Source organism: Schistocerca cancellata, chromosome 5 (assembly GCF_023864275.1).
Source record: "Schistocerca cancellata isolate TAMUIC-IGC-003103 chromosome 5, iqSchCanc2.1, whole genome shotgun sequence".
Lineage (NCBI taxonomy): Eukaryota > Metazoa > Arthropoda > Insecta > Orthoptera > Acrididae > Schistocerca > Schistocerca cancellata.
In genome coordinates this window covers 41,646,894-41,663,614 of record NC_064630.1, presented here as the reverse complement: position 1 = coordinate 41,663,614, position 16,721 = coordinate 41,646,894, and the positions used below count along the sequence as shown (strand labels likewise).

At 41.1% G+C, this 16,721-nt stretch overlaps 1 protein-coding gene across 7 annotated transcripts in view; it reads right to left on the bottom strand.

Annotated features, from left to right (window-relative positions):
* The window catches only part of LOC126187323 (sideroflexin-2), a 182,228-nt gene that overhangs the window by 13,960 nt on the left and 151,547 nt on the right, over nt 1-16,721 (bottom strand). For all 7 annotated transcript variants that reach the window (XM_049928340.1, XM_049928339.1, XM_049928341.1 and 4 more), the window contains exon 6: nt 9,403-9,469. In XM_049928340.1, the coding sequence (XP_049784297.1) occupies nt 9,403-9,469 (67 nt within the window). The remainder of the gene's footprint in view (nt 1-9,402; nt 9,470-16,721) is intronic.

Genomic DNA, 16,721 nt, shown 5'->3' with positions numbered 1-16,721 from the left:
AATAATACCAATATTACAGTAAGATTTCAGGGAAGGGTTCGGTCCCCAGAAAATGAGCCACATCAGATAAACTCTCATTTGTTATGGTACAACAATGTGATTAGTGGAGACCGCATCATATGCATTTGCATGTTACATGTGAATTTACATATTTGGCTCCTTTTCACTGGTTATTGCATATTTTAACTAAAAATTAGTGTAAATTTTCGCCCTGTTTACAATATTTTAAAAATTTAAACGAGCGCTCTCTAGCTCGATCTAGTTTCGATGTCTCACAGATTGACTGCGACCTATAACTGCGTGTAATCGCTAACCGAGAGGCCACTGCCTAGTGAAATCATTACTGAAGAGGAACAGGAACAGGCAAGCAGAGTCAATGCTCCTGCGCCTGCGCCACCAGTTAATCCCCTCCGCTGTCACACTGTATGCGTAGGCAACAATAAAACTACGCAAGCTTTTAGTCACACGTCCATTGTTTCAGTTTAACTTTCTATTTACTTGTACACAGTTGAGCATGTTTACAACGTATAGTGTGTAACGTGTTGTGCGCCATGCCGTCCAAAAAAAAGAAACATCGTTTCATGGCATTTCATGGATAGCTGTTCATCTTGGAACATTTACATATGACGGAATTGTTTTATATTGTTGAGTTGCGAGAAAAATGTTTTGTAGGGGGGGGGGGGGGGGGGGAACTTGTTTCAAATAGACCAGCACGTCAAAACAAGTCTTCATATTGCAGAAATGCAGAAGAAATGACCACAGCAACAACTTTTGACAACAGGCAAATTATAGTAGCATGGATTTGTCAAAAGGTAACCAAAAAAGTCAGTTTAACATGTATCTATGTGAAGCATTCACTGCAAGCAATATTCCTCTTCACAAACTTACAAACCTTATCCTCAAAAGCTTCCTGCACAAATGTTGCTTAAATAAAAATATACTAGATGATCAACACTGCATAAAACTTACATACCAACAATTTACATAAATGTTCTGGAAGAAATACGCAATGAACTCAAGGATAGCATTATCTACAAAGGGGTAGAATTACAGAGTTTCAGATGATTCAGATTGCATAGTAGTATTCAATCATAAGCCAATACGCCATAAATACAAATTTCCTAATACGCAAGTTTTCTATTAAAACTGACTAAGAAGATGAAAACAAAACAGCACACTGTTATGCATAAAATTTTTGTTTAAAATTATATATATGAAGAAACAGTATATGTTTGCTGACAGATGTTTCCCTGTTTCACTAGCTTTTCTGAATGACGTAGGTGGAAGTTATCCTTGCTACACATCTTTCACTCCCATAGTCCACCTTGCCTTGATCTCCACTAACCCGCTGCACACACACCCTGTATCCACCAGTCCCATAATCTTTGTCCTGTCATTCCCTCTCGAGCCACTCCTCTGTGTCATCGTCATCATGTGCTGCACAAACTCACTGGCTCTGGTGCATCTGTCACACTTCTAATCTGCACATGCTGCCTCTCCCTTCCACATTCCAGTCCCGTGCAGCTGCTTCCCTCCTCCAAGCCATCGGCTGCTCTTCTCCAAACCTGTCTCCCACTTCCCACCTCTGTCTACCTCTACCACCCACACCTGACACAACCCATCACAGCCAGTGTTCAGCCAGTACAGTATAGCTGCAGTGGTGTACGTGTGCATGACGGAGGGATGGCAGCTGCTGATGCATGTGTACTCGTAGAGGTTTGTCTGAAAGCTAGCAAAGATTTCTGTCTTTCTTGTGTGCCTGTTGGCAGCTCAACAATTCTACTGTCTCCTTTAGCCATAAATTAATTATATTCAAAAACATGTATTATGCAGAAAAGTTGTCTTGCAGCATGATACGAGAAGAGAAGGCACTTGACTAATAGCAAATGTATGATTCTGCAAAGCAGCCAGATTTTGACAGAGTGCTCAACAATTTGAGCTCAGATATGTCAGTAGGAGTCAGTGATTGGAAGTAATAAAACCAATATAATTTTGAAGAACTAGAAGGTTATTTAATCAGGTGCCCAAAGTCTATTAAATGGGGGTTTACCTACGTAGCTGAAATCATTACTCTAATGCCGTTGACAAGAAACTAGCCAGTTGTTTCGAGTCCTCTGATGAACACTTGGCAGACAATATGCAGAGAGTGATATCAGAGCACGTACAACGTGAAGACATTTTGACTGCCAAAATTTTAACAGTAAATTGTCAAAGTATTCATAACAGACTTGCTGAAATCTGAAGTGCAAAAGTCTGAAATATTTAGTGAGGCATGGGACATTTATTAAAAAGACAGATTAGATGCCAGAGTAGGGGAAGTGGTCTTTGCACTCACCAAAAACATTGTGTCTGTCTAGGCTGAAATTGAGACTAACTGTGAAGTCATTTGCATGCAAGTAAAAGGCCCAGGTGATGTTTTTACTGTTCACCAAATTCTGTGGTGACAGTTTTAGATTTATACAAAATGAGCCTACATTGGGCTCAGAGGAATTATGGTAAATGTTTAAAAAGATTATAAATCACACTTGGGAGAAGTCTGTGCTGAGTAGTGGATTAAGGAGAGAAAAGAACCACCAGTGGTTTAATAAAAAAATTTGGAAAATGTTGAGGAAGCAGAGTCTGTTCCACTCACAGTTCCAAAAAGAATGCAAAAATGAAGGAGGCCAAAAGATAGTCAAAATTTGTGTGTCAGTAAAAAGATTGATGCATGAAGCATATAACCTCTTCCATCATTACACCTTAGCAAAAGATCTTGCCAAGACATGGAGAAAATTCTGATCATATACAAAATTGCTAAGTGTATCAAAGGCTTCTATCCAGTCACTCATTGCCCAGTCTGATGTGACAATAAAATACAGCAAAGGAAAAGCTGAAGTTTTAAATTTCTCATTTAACAAATCATTCACATTGTAAAAACATACCAATTTTTGACTGTCGACAGACTCCCATATGGAGAACATAATAACAGGCATACTTGATGTAGAGAAGTAACTGAAAGAGTTAAAAGTAAACAAGTCACCTGGTCCAGATGACATCTCAGTTTGGTTTTACAGAGAATACTCTAAGGCGCTGGCCCCTCACTTAGCTTGCATTTGTCATGAATCTCTCACCCAGTGCATGGTCTCAAGCAACTGCATGTAAAACTGGTATATAAGAAGGGTAAAAGAATAGACCTGCAAAATTACAGACCAATAGCCTTAACATCAATTTTCTGCAAATTTCTTAAACATATTCAAAGTTTGAATATAATAAATTTCCTTGAGACAGAAAAGCTTCTGTCCACAAATCGGCATAGATTTAGAAAGCATCACTCATGCAAAACTCAGGTTGCCCTTTTTTCAGGTGATATCCTGCAAACCATGAATGAAGAACAACAAGCAGATTCCATATTCCTAAATTTCCAAGAAGTTTATGGTACAATGCACCACTGCAGATTTTTAATGAAGATCTGATCATGTGGATTAGGTTCCCAGATATGTAAGTGGCTTTAAGACTTCTTAAGTAATAAAACCCAATTTGTTGTCCTCAATGGCAAGTGTTCATCAGAGATGAGGGTATCATCAGGAGTTTGTCACCCTCATTTCAACTAAGATGTGTCATTCATACGCTAAATAAAAGTAGACATTTCCACAATTTCAGCAAGGTATAACATATCAATGTTCATAATGCAGTGTGACCAGAATATGAGCACAAAGTCAGGGATCAATATTGATGAATTGGATAACAACTTGAAGAAGGGATCAGTTGATAGAACACAACCTGAAGACTCAAAGAATCATCTATTTGATAATGGAGGTTAGCTGGTTGATTTGGGGGGAGAGGACCATTGGTAACGGAGGGAAGTGTGGAGGGTCAAAGTCTTAGAGGGTGACCAAAGCTGAAGCTCAAATGGATGTATGTGGCAGTAATTATGCAGAGAAGAACAAGCTTGCACAAGACAGATTAGCACAACGAGCCACATCAAACAAGTCTTCAGAATGACTGCAACAATAGCAACAGCAACAATAACAACAACAATAAGATCCAAGCATGTTTCTTTATGTCACTTACTATATTTGGAGCACATTTTTGACTTTTGAAAATGCTTTCTTTACAACAGCTTTTTTAAAAAGTTTTTCAAGAACAGAGTATTACTAAAATGAGAGAGACAAATGCAGATTAAATCTCTACATTAGACTTGTGGCAGTTATCGACTGCAAGAGTCGACCGCCTCATCTTTGAGAACGAACTTCTTTGAAAACTGTTGATCTCAGTGTGTTCTGAACTCTGTATCCGAGCGGATGTGTTTGTACCGACATGATCAAAATAAAGTTAATTCATTATAAACGACTGAATACTTAATGTTGGGTTCGATCTACATCTACATTTATACCCCGCAAGCCACACAACAGTGAATGGCGGAGGGCACTTTACGTGCCACTGTCATTACCTCCCTTTTCTGTTCCAGTCGCGTATGGTTCGCGGGAATAACGACTGTCTGAAAGCCTCCGTGCGCGCTCAAATCTCTCTAATTTTACATTCGTGATCTCCTCGGGAGGTATAAATAGGGAGAAGCAATATATTCGATACCTCATCCAGAAACGCACCCTCTCGAAACCTGGCGAGCAAGCTACACCGCGATGCAGAGCGCCTCTCTTGCTGAGTCTGCCACTTGAGTTTGCTAAACATCTCTGTAATGCTATCACGTTTACCAAATAACCCTGTGACGAAACGCGCCACTCTTCTTTGGATCTTCTCTATCTCCTCTGTCAACCCGACCTGGTACGGATCCCACACTGATGAGCAATACTCAAGTATAGGTCGAACGAGTGTTTTGTAAGCCACCTCCTTTGTTGATGGACTACATTTTCTAAGGACTCTCCCAATGAATCTCAAGCTGGTACCTGCCTTACCAACAATTAATTTTATATGATCATTCCACTTCAAATCGTTCCGCACACATACTCCCAGATATTTTACAGAAGTAACTGCTACCAGTGTTTATCATATAATCATACAATAAAGGATCCTCCTTTCTATGTATTCGCAATACATTACATTTGTCTATGTTAAGGGTTAGTTGCCACTCCCTGCACCAAGTGTCTATCTACTGCAGATCTTCCTGCATTTCGCTACAATTTTCTAATGCTGGAACTTCTCTGTATACTACAGCATCATCCGCGAAAAGCCACATGGAACTTTCGACACTATCTACTAGGTCATTTATATATATTGTGAAAAGCAATGGTCCCATAACACTCCCCTGTGGCACACCAGAGGTTACTTTAATGTCTGTAGACGTCTCTCCATTGATAACAACATGCTGTGTTACTGTACGTAACATCTCGATCCCCACAGACTGTTCAGGTGGTACAGATACAGCTTTTGGTCTTCAGTGGCACACAAAAATTAAGTTGGTTTAAATCTTCTGCATTGTGTTCACTTGTCTAAATTCTTATTATACACTGTCTAATCAAAAGTATCTGGACACCTATTAGTAGACATCAACATGGCATGTGTCCACACTTCACCTTCATGATGGGTTGCACCCTGCTGTACCATTAAATGGAGGGAAAACATGTCTGAATGTCTGTGGAGTATTGGCAGCCTGTTCTCGTTCAAGAGCCAAAACCAGTGACTTATTTATTTTATTTATTTTTCACACTTACAGCCTGTTATCTGGGAAGCTAAAATAGGCCACTAAAAACACATCTTTTGGATAACAATAAATTTATATATTACTGTATTTATTTCTAGTACTTCATCTGTACTTATACAACTACTACTAATACTACAAAACCACAATAAAACCCTTAACTAGTTACGAAACTGCCCTCATACTAACCCAGTCAACAGTTATTGTTTGCTGGATTCCTTGGCCATTGTGCAGCACGACAGAGTGTTACAGTATAACAAGCAATTCTACTATTCACTGTTACATCTTAAGAGTTCACAGTTCCACGATCAATTGCTCCAACGCAACGTAAATTCTTGAGGACCAATTCACTTGGTGGTCGCTGACCTCAGTCGTCTTCTCTCCATTTGCAGCGTATATTGTCTAGCCAGAATAACAGCATGCTGACACATGGTTAAGTGCCTTGTGAAGTCTTCCTCGGCTTTCCTGGATGCTGTGGCTGCAGTACTGTCCAAGATGCGACAGACTGACTTGCTCCACAGTGCCGCTTTTGGATCCACCATCCGTAATGCCTGACGGCCTTTACCCACTGCATCTCCATAGAGCACGCAGTCACACAATGTGTATTCTGACATGCCCACACTGCTATCATTCATCTGTCTATTGATTATGTAAAGAAAAGTGGCATACAGGCCATGAGCAGTCAGGTAATGTATCAATCCCTTCAATGGGTTAAGAAATCTCATTTTCAGTCCCTCCCTGATTTTAGCAAGAGATTGGTATATTCTCCTGCCTGTGTCTGATGTGTTCCATTCATTTTGCAACAGCTGTAATCTTTTATTAACTTTTTCGCATTGGTCTCAGTCCCTTCGTACTTTCATTTGATGGTCTTTCTTTAACCAGTATAGCGGTCCTCTTTTTTTCCATTTCGAAGTCCAATGGGCATATTCCTACAATTACTAATGAAGCATCATTTGGGGTGAAATTCAGGGTAGTGCAAGAGGCACCGGTTATTCTTAGTATCACTCCTTGTTGAAGTCTTCTCACTAATGAGGATGGCTTTGCTAGATACAATCAATGAGCCCAAATGCTTGTACCATACTCTATGACTGATGATACTCTGATTGTTTTCAAGGGAACTGAAATTACCTATCTGAAATGGTTATAGTTTTATTTATCACATTTGAACATTTCCTTCCTACTCCCTCTATATGATGTACAAAGTTATGAAATTCATCCACAAGTACCTTTATATATACCATTAATGTATCTCTAGATATACCATTAATGTGCTTCTTCTGATCATCATTTTATTTTATTTTAGGGTTCCCTGCTACATTCCCTTTCAGCAGTAAGTACACACATTTAGAGGTGCTAATGACAATCTGACACTTTGACACCATCCCTCAAGTTCATGGAGCACCACATTACATTCGTCTTCTATAATTCTTCTGGAATCAGCTTCCAATGAACAGCACATCATTTGCAAATACTACCAGTCTGCTTATGTTACTGCTATCATGTAACTCATGTAAATATGGGCTGCAGTGCTACATCCTAAAAGTCTGGATCACACACTGATCCCTGCAGACAGCTTTTTGTTATTGTCTTCATTATTTTATTTTCTGGTCAAATTAAAGGAGAACATCCCCTGCACCAATAGTCTCTCAGGAAATTGTACAGTGTTCATGGACATGCCAAATCTCTTAAGGTAACCAAAGACTAATGGCCACCAAAGGTAATTGAAAGTGTCTGCAATATCCATCACCATCATTAGTATCTGTTGCTAGTGAGATTGCCTTATTAATTGTACCTTCAGTTGACTCGGCCGTTGTAACCCCGTGTGATGAGGGCTCATCCTGTGTTGCAGTCTATGATCTTTTAATTACTCACATAATAGTTTTTAAAATATCTTCCCGAAAACATTAAAAGATAAATTTGTCTGTAGGAGTTGGTTATCACTGGATCCTTGCTTTGTCCTTTACTCATTAACACCACCTTAGCATTCTTCCATTGTGCAGAGAGAGACCCTTCCTTGCAAGAGAGGATCATTGTACGGTTTGCACAGGCAAATATGTCATTGCTCACATAGGGTTTCTATTATATTAGCTGGAATCACATCCAGTTCTGGTGTTTTTTTTTTTTTTCTTTTTCACTCTCTTAAAATTATTTGCCTAATTTCTTTTGTGCAAAGGGATACATACGTTTATTGTTTCTATAGTCCTCTCATAAAATTTTTCACAATCTACGCTGATCTTCTGTATCACCTTCTTCTCTGTTGTCAGGAAGCAGTGTTTCCATAGGCAGGGCAGTTGACTGTTCCCAATTTTCTGTTACTGTTTTACCATTTTTTTTGAGCACGGATAAGACTATTGATGATTGTATTTTCTTGGAGACTATGTTATACGGTATGTCCAGGGATCGATTTCTAAGTTAACCTCCACAAACTGCAGCCACTGTCCATTTTTGTTTCCCATAACTCTTCCTTAAAATGTTGTTTAACAATCTGTATCTACACAAGAAGGTAGTGAGGTCGGATGCTGGGGAATGGAGCAAAGTCAACATTTTAACTCATCCCACAGGCATTCCAATGGGTTCCAGTCAGGACTCTGGGCAGACCAGTCCATCTCAGGAATGTTATTGTCCACAAACCATTGCCTGACAGATACAGCTTTATGGCACAGTGCATTGTCAAGCTTATACAAACAATCATAGTCTCAGAACAGTTCCTCTATTGTACACAGTACAGAATGCTTCTAAATGTGTTCATATTCTTCTGCAGTTAATGTTTTCTTAAGTTCAATAAGAGAACCATACCCTAACCACAAGAAAAAAAACCCGTACCATAACACCAAATTTCCCTACTTCACTGTTAGCAGTACATATGATGGCAGGTACGGTTTTCAGGCAGTCACCTAATGCAAAGCCTCCCACCACATTTCCGTAGGTGACAGCATGATTCATCACTCCAAATCAGCCATTTCCAGTCATTCAATGCCCAGCAGAATCACTCTTCACACCACTTCAAGCATCACTTGGCACTGACTACAGAAATGCGTCGTCCTCACAGGAGCTCTTCGTCCATTCTTTTTAACTCCCTATACACAGTATTGTGTTAGCTGTTCTGCCAGTATTTCTCTGTAACTCACAAGTGATTCCTTCTGCTGACTTCACGTGGTTTTTGTGTGGCCACCCTCAGCAGTGCTCGACAGTTTAACGGTAGTTGTTCCTTCACTTTTCTTCTACTCAGCCACATCGACGACAGTCACTCTGGTCAGCTTAAGAAGGGCTGAAAGATCCCAGGTGGATTTGTTAATCAGGTGACATCCAGTGACTAGTCAACATTGAGGACACTGAACTTTCTTGAAGGACTAATTCTGCTGTTACTGCTTCTTTACTCACAACACAACACTCCCCATCTCCTTTTACACTGTCTGACTGCGCGACCGAGTAACTGGATACTTTTGATCGGGCAGTGTATATTATATTTCTTCCTTGAGGGGGAAAAAAAAAAGATAACTTGCAGTTATCTACATCACTTTTCCACTATTTTCATATTTATTTCAGTTTTGTTAGGAAGTGTAATTTTATAAAAAATATTCATTTCATATACCTTAAAGACTGTTTGCATTTCCATATTTTGTTACCTACATATTTCCCAAATTTAAAGCATTCCCTGGTTTAAGAAACATGGTGAAATTACTTAAACTGTTGTTTTGATAACAACATAATAGACACAATCTTGTAACAAATTTGGTTTTATTAGTAACTGAATAAAAGAAACTTACTCATGCCTGGTGCACACATCACAATCCGAGATATGACAACCTGAGAAATCCCTTTGGCAGCTGCAATCTGTAATAAAAATTATAAAAGCTGCTTATCTCAGACATGATAATTAATAATCAGGATTCTTAATGGACATTCATTTCTTTATAGCCACTCAAACATTAAAAACTCCAGGTTTGAATATCAACAATCCTAAGAAAAGGACAGATTGCTGCTCACCATAAAGATGACCCTTTTGAGTTGCAGACAAGCACAACAAAAAGACTGCTACACATTATAGCTTTTGGTCAAAGCCTTCTTCAAGAAAGAAAAACACACGCATTCATCATGAGCAAGCACACCTCATGCACATTTGGCTGCTACTACCGGCAGCTCTGAGTGGAATGTGACTGTCATATGAATAGCAATCTCGAGTGGGGTGTGGAAGGGGAGTGATAGCAGGGTATGATGGGGGGAGAGAGGAGTGCTGTCTGGTGGGGCTATAGGGACTAGAGACTGCCAGGTGCAGTGTTTGGAGATAGGGCACGGGCGGTTGAGGGGTGGAAAGGGGGGAGGAAAAGTAGATGAGTGAGAAAGGAGAGAAGCAGGGAAGGGGAAAGGATGGGCAGGTACATTCGCAGAGGGCAGCATGCAACGAGAGGGTAAGGGAATGTGAAAAGCGAAGAGATGGTAGGACAAGGGAATGGAAACTGTTGGGTGGAGGGTGTCGGGACAATGGGTTACCGTAGACTGAGGCCAGGACAATTTTGGGAGTGGAGAATGTGTTGCAAGAATTGCTCCTATCTGTGCCATTCATAAAAGCTAGTGTCAGAGGGGAGGATCCAGATGGCCCGAGTTGTGAAATCAGTCGTGCTGTGTTCAGCTGCGTGTTGTGCCACAGAGTGGTCTTCTTTGCTCTTGGTCACAGTTTGGCTGTGGACATTCATTGTGATGGACAGTGGGTTGGTAGTCATAGCAATATAAAAAGTTGTGCAATGGTTGCAGCAGAGCTGGTATACAACATGGCTGCTTTCACAGGTGGCCTGGCCTTTGATGGGTAAGATAAGCTAGTGACAGGACTGGAATAGGAAGTGCTGGGTGGGTGGACTGGACAGGTCTTGCACCTGGGTCTTCCTCAGGAATATGATCCCTGTGATATGGGGTTGGGAGTGGGCATGGCACAGGGATGGACTAGGATATTGGGAAGGTCGGCGACAGAACACCACTTTATGAGGGACGGGAAGGATCTTGGGTAGGATGTACCTCGTTTCAGGGCATGATGATAGATAATCAAAGCCCTGATGAAGGCTGTGGTTCAGTTGTTTCAGTCCGAGATGGTATTGGGTGATGAGGGGGGGGGGGGGCATTCTTTTGTAGCTGGCTCTTGGGGGTGGTGGAAATATTGGAGGTGTGTGGGGAAATGGCACAGGATATCTGTTTGTGGACTAGGTCCAGAGGATATGGCAGTCTGTGAAGGCTTGGTGAGACCTTCAGCATACCAGGAAACTGAGTTCTTATCACTGCAGAAATGCCATCCTCAAGTAGCAAAGCTGTACGAGAGTGATTTTTTGATGTGGAAGGGATGGCAGAAGTCAAAATGTAGGTACTGTTGGTGGTTGGTGGATTCAATGTGGACAGAGGTGCGGATGAAGCTATTGGAGAGGAGACAGTCAAACGTCTAGGAAGGTAGCTCAACTGGCACATGCTGGGTTGAGGAGGACCAGATGAAGCAGATGGCAGAGAAGGTGTTGGGGTTGTGAAAAAATGAGGGCAGGATCTCTGGTCCCTGAGTCCAGGTCATGAAGATATCATCAATGTATGTAAACCAGACCAATGGTATGAGGTTTTGGGAGACCAGGAAGGTTCCCTCTAGATGGCCCATAAACAGGCTGGCATAGGAGGGTGCCATGTGATGGTTTTGTTAGTATACCTTCCCTACAAAGGAGAAGTAGTTATGTATTAAGGTAAAGTTAGTTAGGCAAGTGAGGAATGAGATAGTGGATTTGGAGTCTGAAGGACGTTGGGAAGGTGGCGTTCATTCATGGCAAGACCATGGGCATGAGGGATGTTGGTGTATAGGAAAATGGCATCAACAGTGACCAGAAGGTAATCAGGGTGCAAAGGGGTGGAGAGTCCGTGAAGGAAGGGTTTGGTAGCTTTGATGTGACAGTCTATATTACAGGTAACTGGAGTGACATGATGGTCAATGAGGAAAGAAATCCTTTCAGTGGAGCCACAATAACAAGCTACAATGGCATATCCAGGACTGCTAGATTTGTGGATTTTGAGGAGCAGGTAGAACGTGGGCATTGGGTGTCACAGGGGTGAGGAGCGAAATGTCTTCCAGGGGGAGGTTCTGGGAAAAGCCCAAGGCTTTAAGCAGGGATTGGAAGTTATGCTGGACTTCTGAGATGGGATCACTCTAGCAGAGTTTAGGGGTGGATAAGTGAGACAATTGGCAGAGGCCTTCCACCTGGTAGTTACTGTGGCTCACCATGACAGTGGTGGAGCCTTTGTCTGCAAGGACGATGATTATGTCAGATCTGTTTTAAGACTATTTATGGCTGTACTTTCCTCTGGTGTTGTGAGGAAGGAAGAAGGGGATAGATGGTTACACCAAGTTGGAGGTAAGTAATTCCTGGAAGGTGACCAGGGGGTGGTTAGGTGGAAGTGGGGGAGGATCATGGCTGGATGGTGGTATGAACTGGGAGAGCCAGGGTTTAATGTCAGAACTAGGTGGGCTTTGGCTGGAGGGATTGCTGAGAAAGAAGTGTTTCCACTGCAGGGATCGAGAGAAGGAGAATAAATCTTTGACAAGTCCATCATGGTTAAATTTGGGTGCAGGGTTAAAGGTGAGGTCTTTGTATAGGACAGAAACTTCTGTGGTGCTGAGGATTTTTGTGGAAGGGCTAACTACAGTGTTCTGGGATTGTCTGGGCTCTAGATTTGGAGTGTTGGTGGGGAGTTTTCAAATAGGTGGCAAGAAGAAAAGCTCTGTTAGGCAGGGTCTGAGTGCTATGAGTGTTTGATGAGGAGAAATACTATGGTTAGGATAGGAGTTGGATAGTGCTGCCCCAAGGGGGCAGAAGGATGTCAGAAGATTGGATTACTTTATGGAGTTGGTGTTTGGTTGGAACACTCATCCATGTACTGGAGAGCAAGGGACGCAGTTTCAGAGATGTGATATATGTAGTACAAATTGCACAGTAGCACTATCTTGCAAAGGGAGCAGAGGTTGTTCTGGGATGCTTGTGCCATGTAAATATGTTTTTGAAGTACCATGTTTGTGAGGGACAGGAACTGGTAGAATCTAGGAAGTTATTGTCAAAGTAAGGTTGGGAACAAGAAAAAGGAATTTTTATGGCCAGGTAGTTGGATGGGGAAGGGTAGGGGGAGAGGGGGGGGGTGGTTCCAGGGGTTATGCAATGTTTATGGAGCAGGATGTGTGACTGGGTTTTAGTCAGGAAAAGGGATACTATATATCCCTATGGGAGACCCAGGTACGAGACATGCCCAGTCCACCCATGCAGCACTTCCTATTCAAAACCTGTCATAGGCTTATCTTATCGCATCAAAGACCAGGCCACCTGTGCAAGAAGCCATGTTGTATATCAGCTTTGCTGCAACCATTGCCCTGCTTTTTATAGTGTTCAGCTGCGGCAAGACCATGGGCTTGAAGGATGTTGGTATATAGGGAAGTGGCATCAATGGTGACCAGTAGGAAATCAGGAGGTAAAGGGGTGGAGATGGTGGAGAATCAGTGAAGGAAAGGATTTGTATCATTCATGTGGGAGCCTGTGTTACAGGCAGCAGGATCGATGCATTGGTCAATGACGGACAAAATCCTTTTAGTGGGGACACAATAACAAGCTACAATGGCACGACCAGGACTGATGGGTTTGTGGATTTTGAGGAGTGAACTGGTATGACTACCAAGCACCTGTCCACCAGTATGAACGGTCACTACCAAACCGAGGCCACGAGCAAAGTAGACTACCCTGTAGCACAACATGCAACTGAACACAATATGCTTGATTTCAATGCTGCTTCACAACCCGGACCATTTGGATCCCTCCCACCACGAGCTTTTCTGAAATGTGCAGATGGGAGTTATCCTCACAACACATTTTCCACTGCTAAGGTTCTCCTGGCCTTAACTGCTGTTATCACATCTCCCACCGAACAGTTTCCATAACCTCACCCTATCGCCTCCTCCCTTTTCACATTCCCCCACCCTCTCTGCACCCCTCCCCCCTCTCCGCGCCCCCCACCCATGCCGCACCTCTCAACACTGTACCTGGCAGTCTCTAGTCTCAGCACACCCCGCCATACAGTGCTCTTCTCTCCCCTCGCCAATATACTGCCGTCACTGCCCTTCCCCACCCCACTCCAGATTGCTATTCACACGGCAGTCGCATTTTGGTCAGAGCTGCTAGTGTTAGCAGTCGTGTGTCTGCGATGTGCTTGCTTGTGTGAATGTGTGTGTTTTCTTTGCTGAAGAAGGCTTTGGCTGAAAGCTACAATTTGTAACAGTCTTTTTGTTGTGCCTTTTTGCAACTCAATGGGTCATCTTTAAGATGAGTAGCAATCTATCCTTTTCCTAACATTGTTTATCACCACTTGCACTTTTTCAGCACAGTATCTTTTAACTCTCCATTTTACACCATATTTTTTAAATAGTGTTCTATAAACTCTTTAATTTATGGGGCTTCTCATTACCATATTCTGAAAACCCTATGAGAGAAACATCAAATCATATAATTAGGTGAAATATTACAGAAAAATATCAGCAAATATCTTAACAGTGAATTGTGATTTATGTGCCTCATAACATACAATTATTAATAATATGATAGGGTACATATCAAAGATCACTAACGTAATTCACTTACATAAAATTTTAACTAATTACATGGAGCAATATTTTAAAAGTAATAATTTTTTCCTCAGAATAAATAGTTACAGTTTTGTAATGACAGTTATCAGTTTCCCCCTTCATAATTTCTTCCTCCAAATAGTAATATTTCTATACAATAGATGTAGCTTCAGGATCAGAAATGTTAGTCTACTTAAGATTTTCATTCACATGTACTGGCGAGTCTGAGAACATAATTTTAACTGATGAATAAGACATAGCTTCAGGATCAGAAATGCCTCCAACTTTTAATATGTTGAAGGTTTTCATTCACATGTAATGGAGTATCTGAGAACATAATTTAACTGGTAAACAAGAAGCACACAGTTATCTTTATTTACTGACTAAATAAAAGATTAAAATGGTTAATTGTGAGTAATTTTGGTTTGCTGCATAGAAAATGATTATTTTGCAGGGTATTTAAAATTTCCAGCTTTTTAAACAATGGATGATGTGATTCCCTGGGACGTGCAGCATGATTTTCTACTGTCACTATTGATTCAAGATAACTGGGGTATGCACTTTTCTGTGTGTCATGTCAGTAGCACAGGGCAATATTTTCATTGCAAATACAGATGTACATAGTTTATTTCATAGATGAAATGATCATATTGCATTATTCATTGGGAGACCACATCTAATGTTGTTCAACCACCTGGTGCCTGTTTAGACATTGCACATTGATGAAGATGAGATAAAATGATTAGGACAACACAAACACTCAGTTCCTGAGCAGAGAAAATCTTCGGTCCAGCCAGGAATTGAACATGGGCCCCAGAATCTAGGGACGGCAGTGCTAACGATTAGACCACAAGCTGCAGACTGGACAATATACGAGGGGTACCTCAAAAAAATGGAATAACATTGCTGTCGATGGGGCTTGTGTAGTACGCATTTCTGCCGCTCGGTGTTTATAGCGTTGCCTGTGTTGTTGACCTGGCTTGTTCTGTTCATCTGCAGTGATTGTTTCTGCTAGCACTGTTTTGTTCATGTTTTGTTTTTCATTATGGCAAGTTTAAGTGAACAATGTGCAGCTGTGAAATTCTGTTTTCAGCTTGGTAAAAATGCTGTTGAATCTATTTTACTGTTGAAAACAGCTTACCAAGATGACACTATGGGAAAAATTCAAGTGTATGATTGATTTGCTCGATTTAAAAATGGTGACTTGTCGACTGATCTTGTCTGCTGATGACAAACATCATTCTGGACATCCATCAACTACCCGAATTGATGAAAAGATTGAAAAAATTTGAAAGCCTGTGCTCACATACCATCAACAGGCAATTGATCAACTGTCAGTGATTAGTTATGTTGGAGCTCAGTTCAGCGAATTTTAACAGAAAATTTGTGAATGAAGAGGGTTACTGCCAAGTTTGTTCCTCAGGTTCTGACTGACTATCAAAAGGAACATCAAGTTGAAACATTTTGTGCTGCGAAACAATGCCTTGAAACTGTCAAAGGTCATTTCTGATGAGCCATGGTGCTGTGGTTACAACCGAGCCAAAGCAACAATCAAGACAATGGAAGACGTCACAGTCACCTGGTCCAAAAATATTTCATCAAATCAAATCAAACATCAAAACAATGCTGATTTGCTTTTTTGATGCCAAGGGCATAGTTCATTCAGAGCTGGTTCCCCCAGGTCAGACCATCAATCAGACCTTTTATTTGGAAGTTTTATGAAGACCACACAACAGTGTTCATCAAAAAAGATCTGATTTGTGGCACACAGGAGACTGGTTCTCCCACCATGACAATGCACCTGCACACACAGCCATCTCTGTTAGACAGTTTTTGGCTAAAAAAGGCATGGTTCCGTTGCCCCACGCAACTTTCTCACATCACCTGGCTCCTTGTGACTTTTTCTTATTTCCATGCATGAAAAGGGGTATGAAAGGACACCAATTTGACAATACTGAAGAAGTCAAGAAGAAATGAGGGACGAGGTCTCAGTCATTCCTAAAGATGACAACAAAAAATGTTTTGAACAGTGGAAGCACCTGTGGGACAAATGTATTAGTTGTAATGGAGAGTAAGGGGATAAGGTAGTTTCGTAAAGAATTTGAAGATATATAACTTTCAAAAAATAATTCCTTCCTTTTTTTTTACCACTTGTACACTCTCCACTTCACTTCAAATTATTATCTTGATTTAGTCCTAAAATGTGAGGAATCCCACTTTTGCTATGTTCTTATTTTTATGGTTTAATTTAATTTCATGGCACTGTGACTGTTGGGTCCAGCACTGTACTATATGCATACCTCTGAAATATTTCAAGTCCACACATTTCGCTGGAACTAGGTTTCTGATCTACAGAGTTTATTAATGATGCAACCATGGACTTTTTCTGTTTCATTATTTTCCACCAGAACAAACCATTCATTCACAAACAGAGAGATTGAGAGTCGATACTGACAGGCAAAT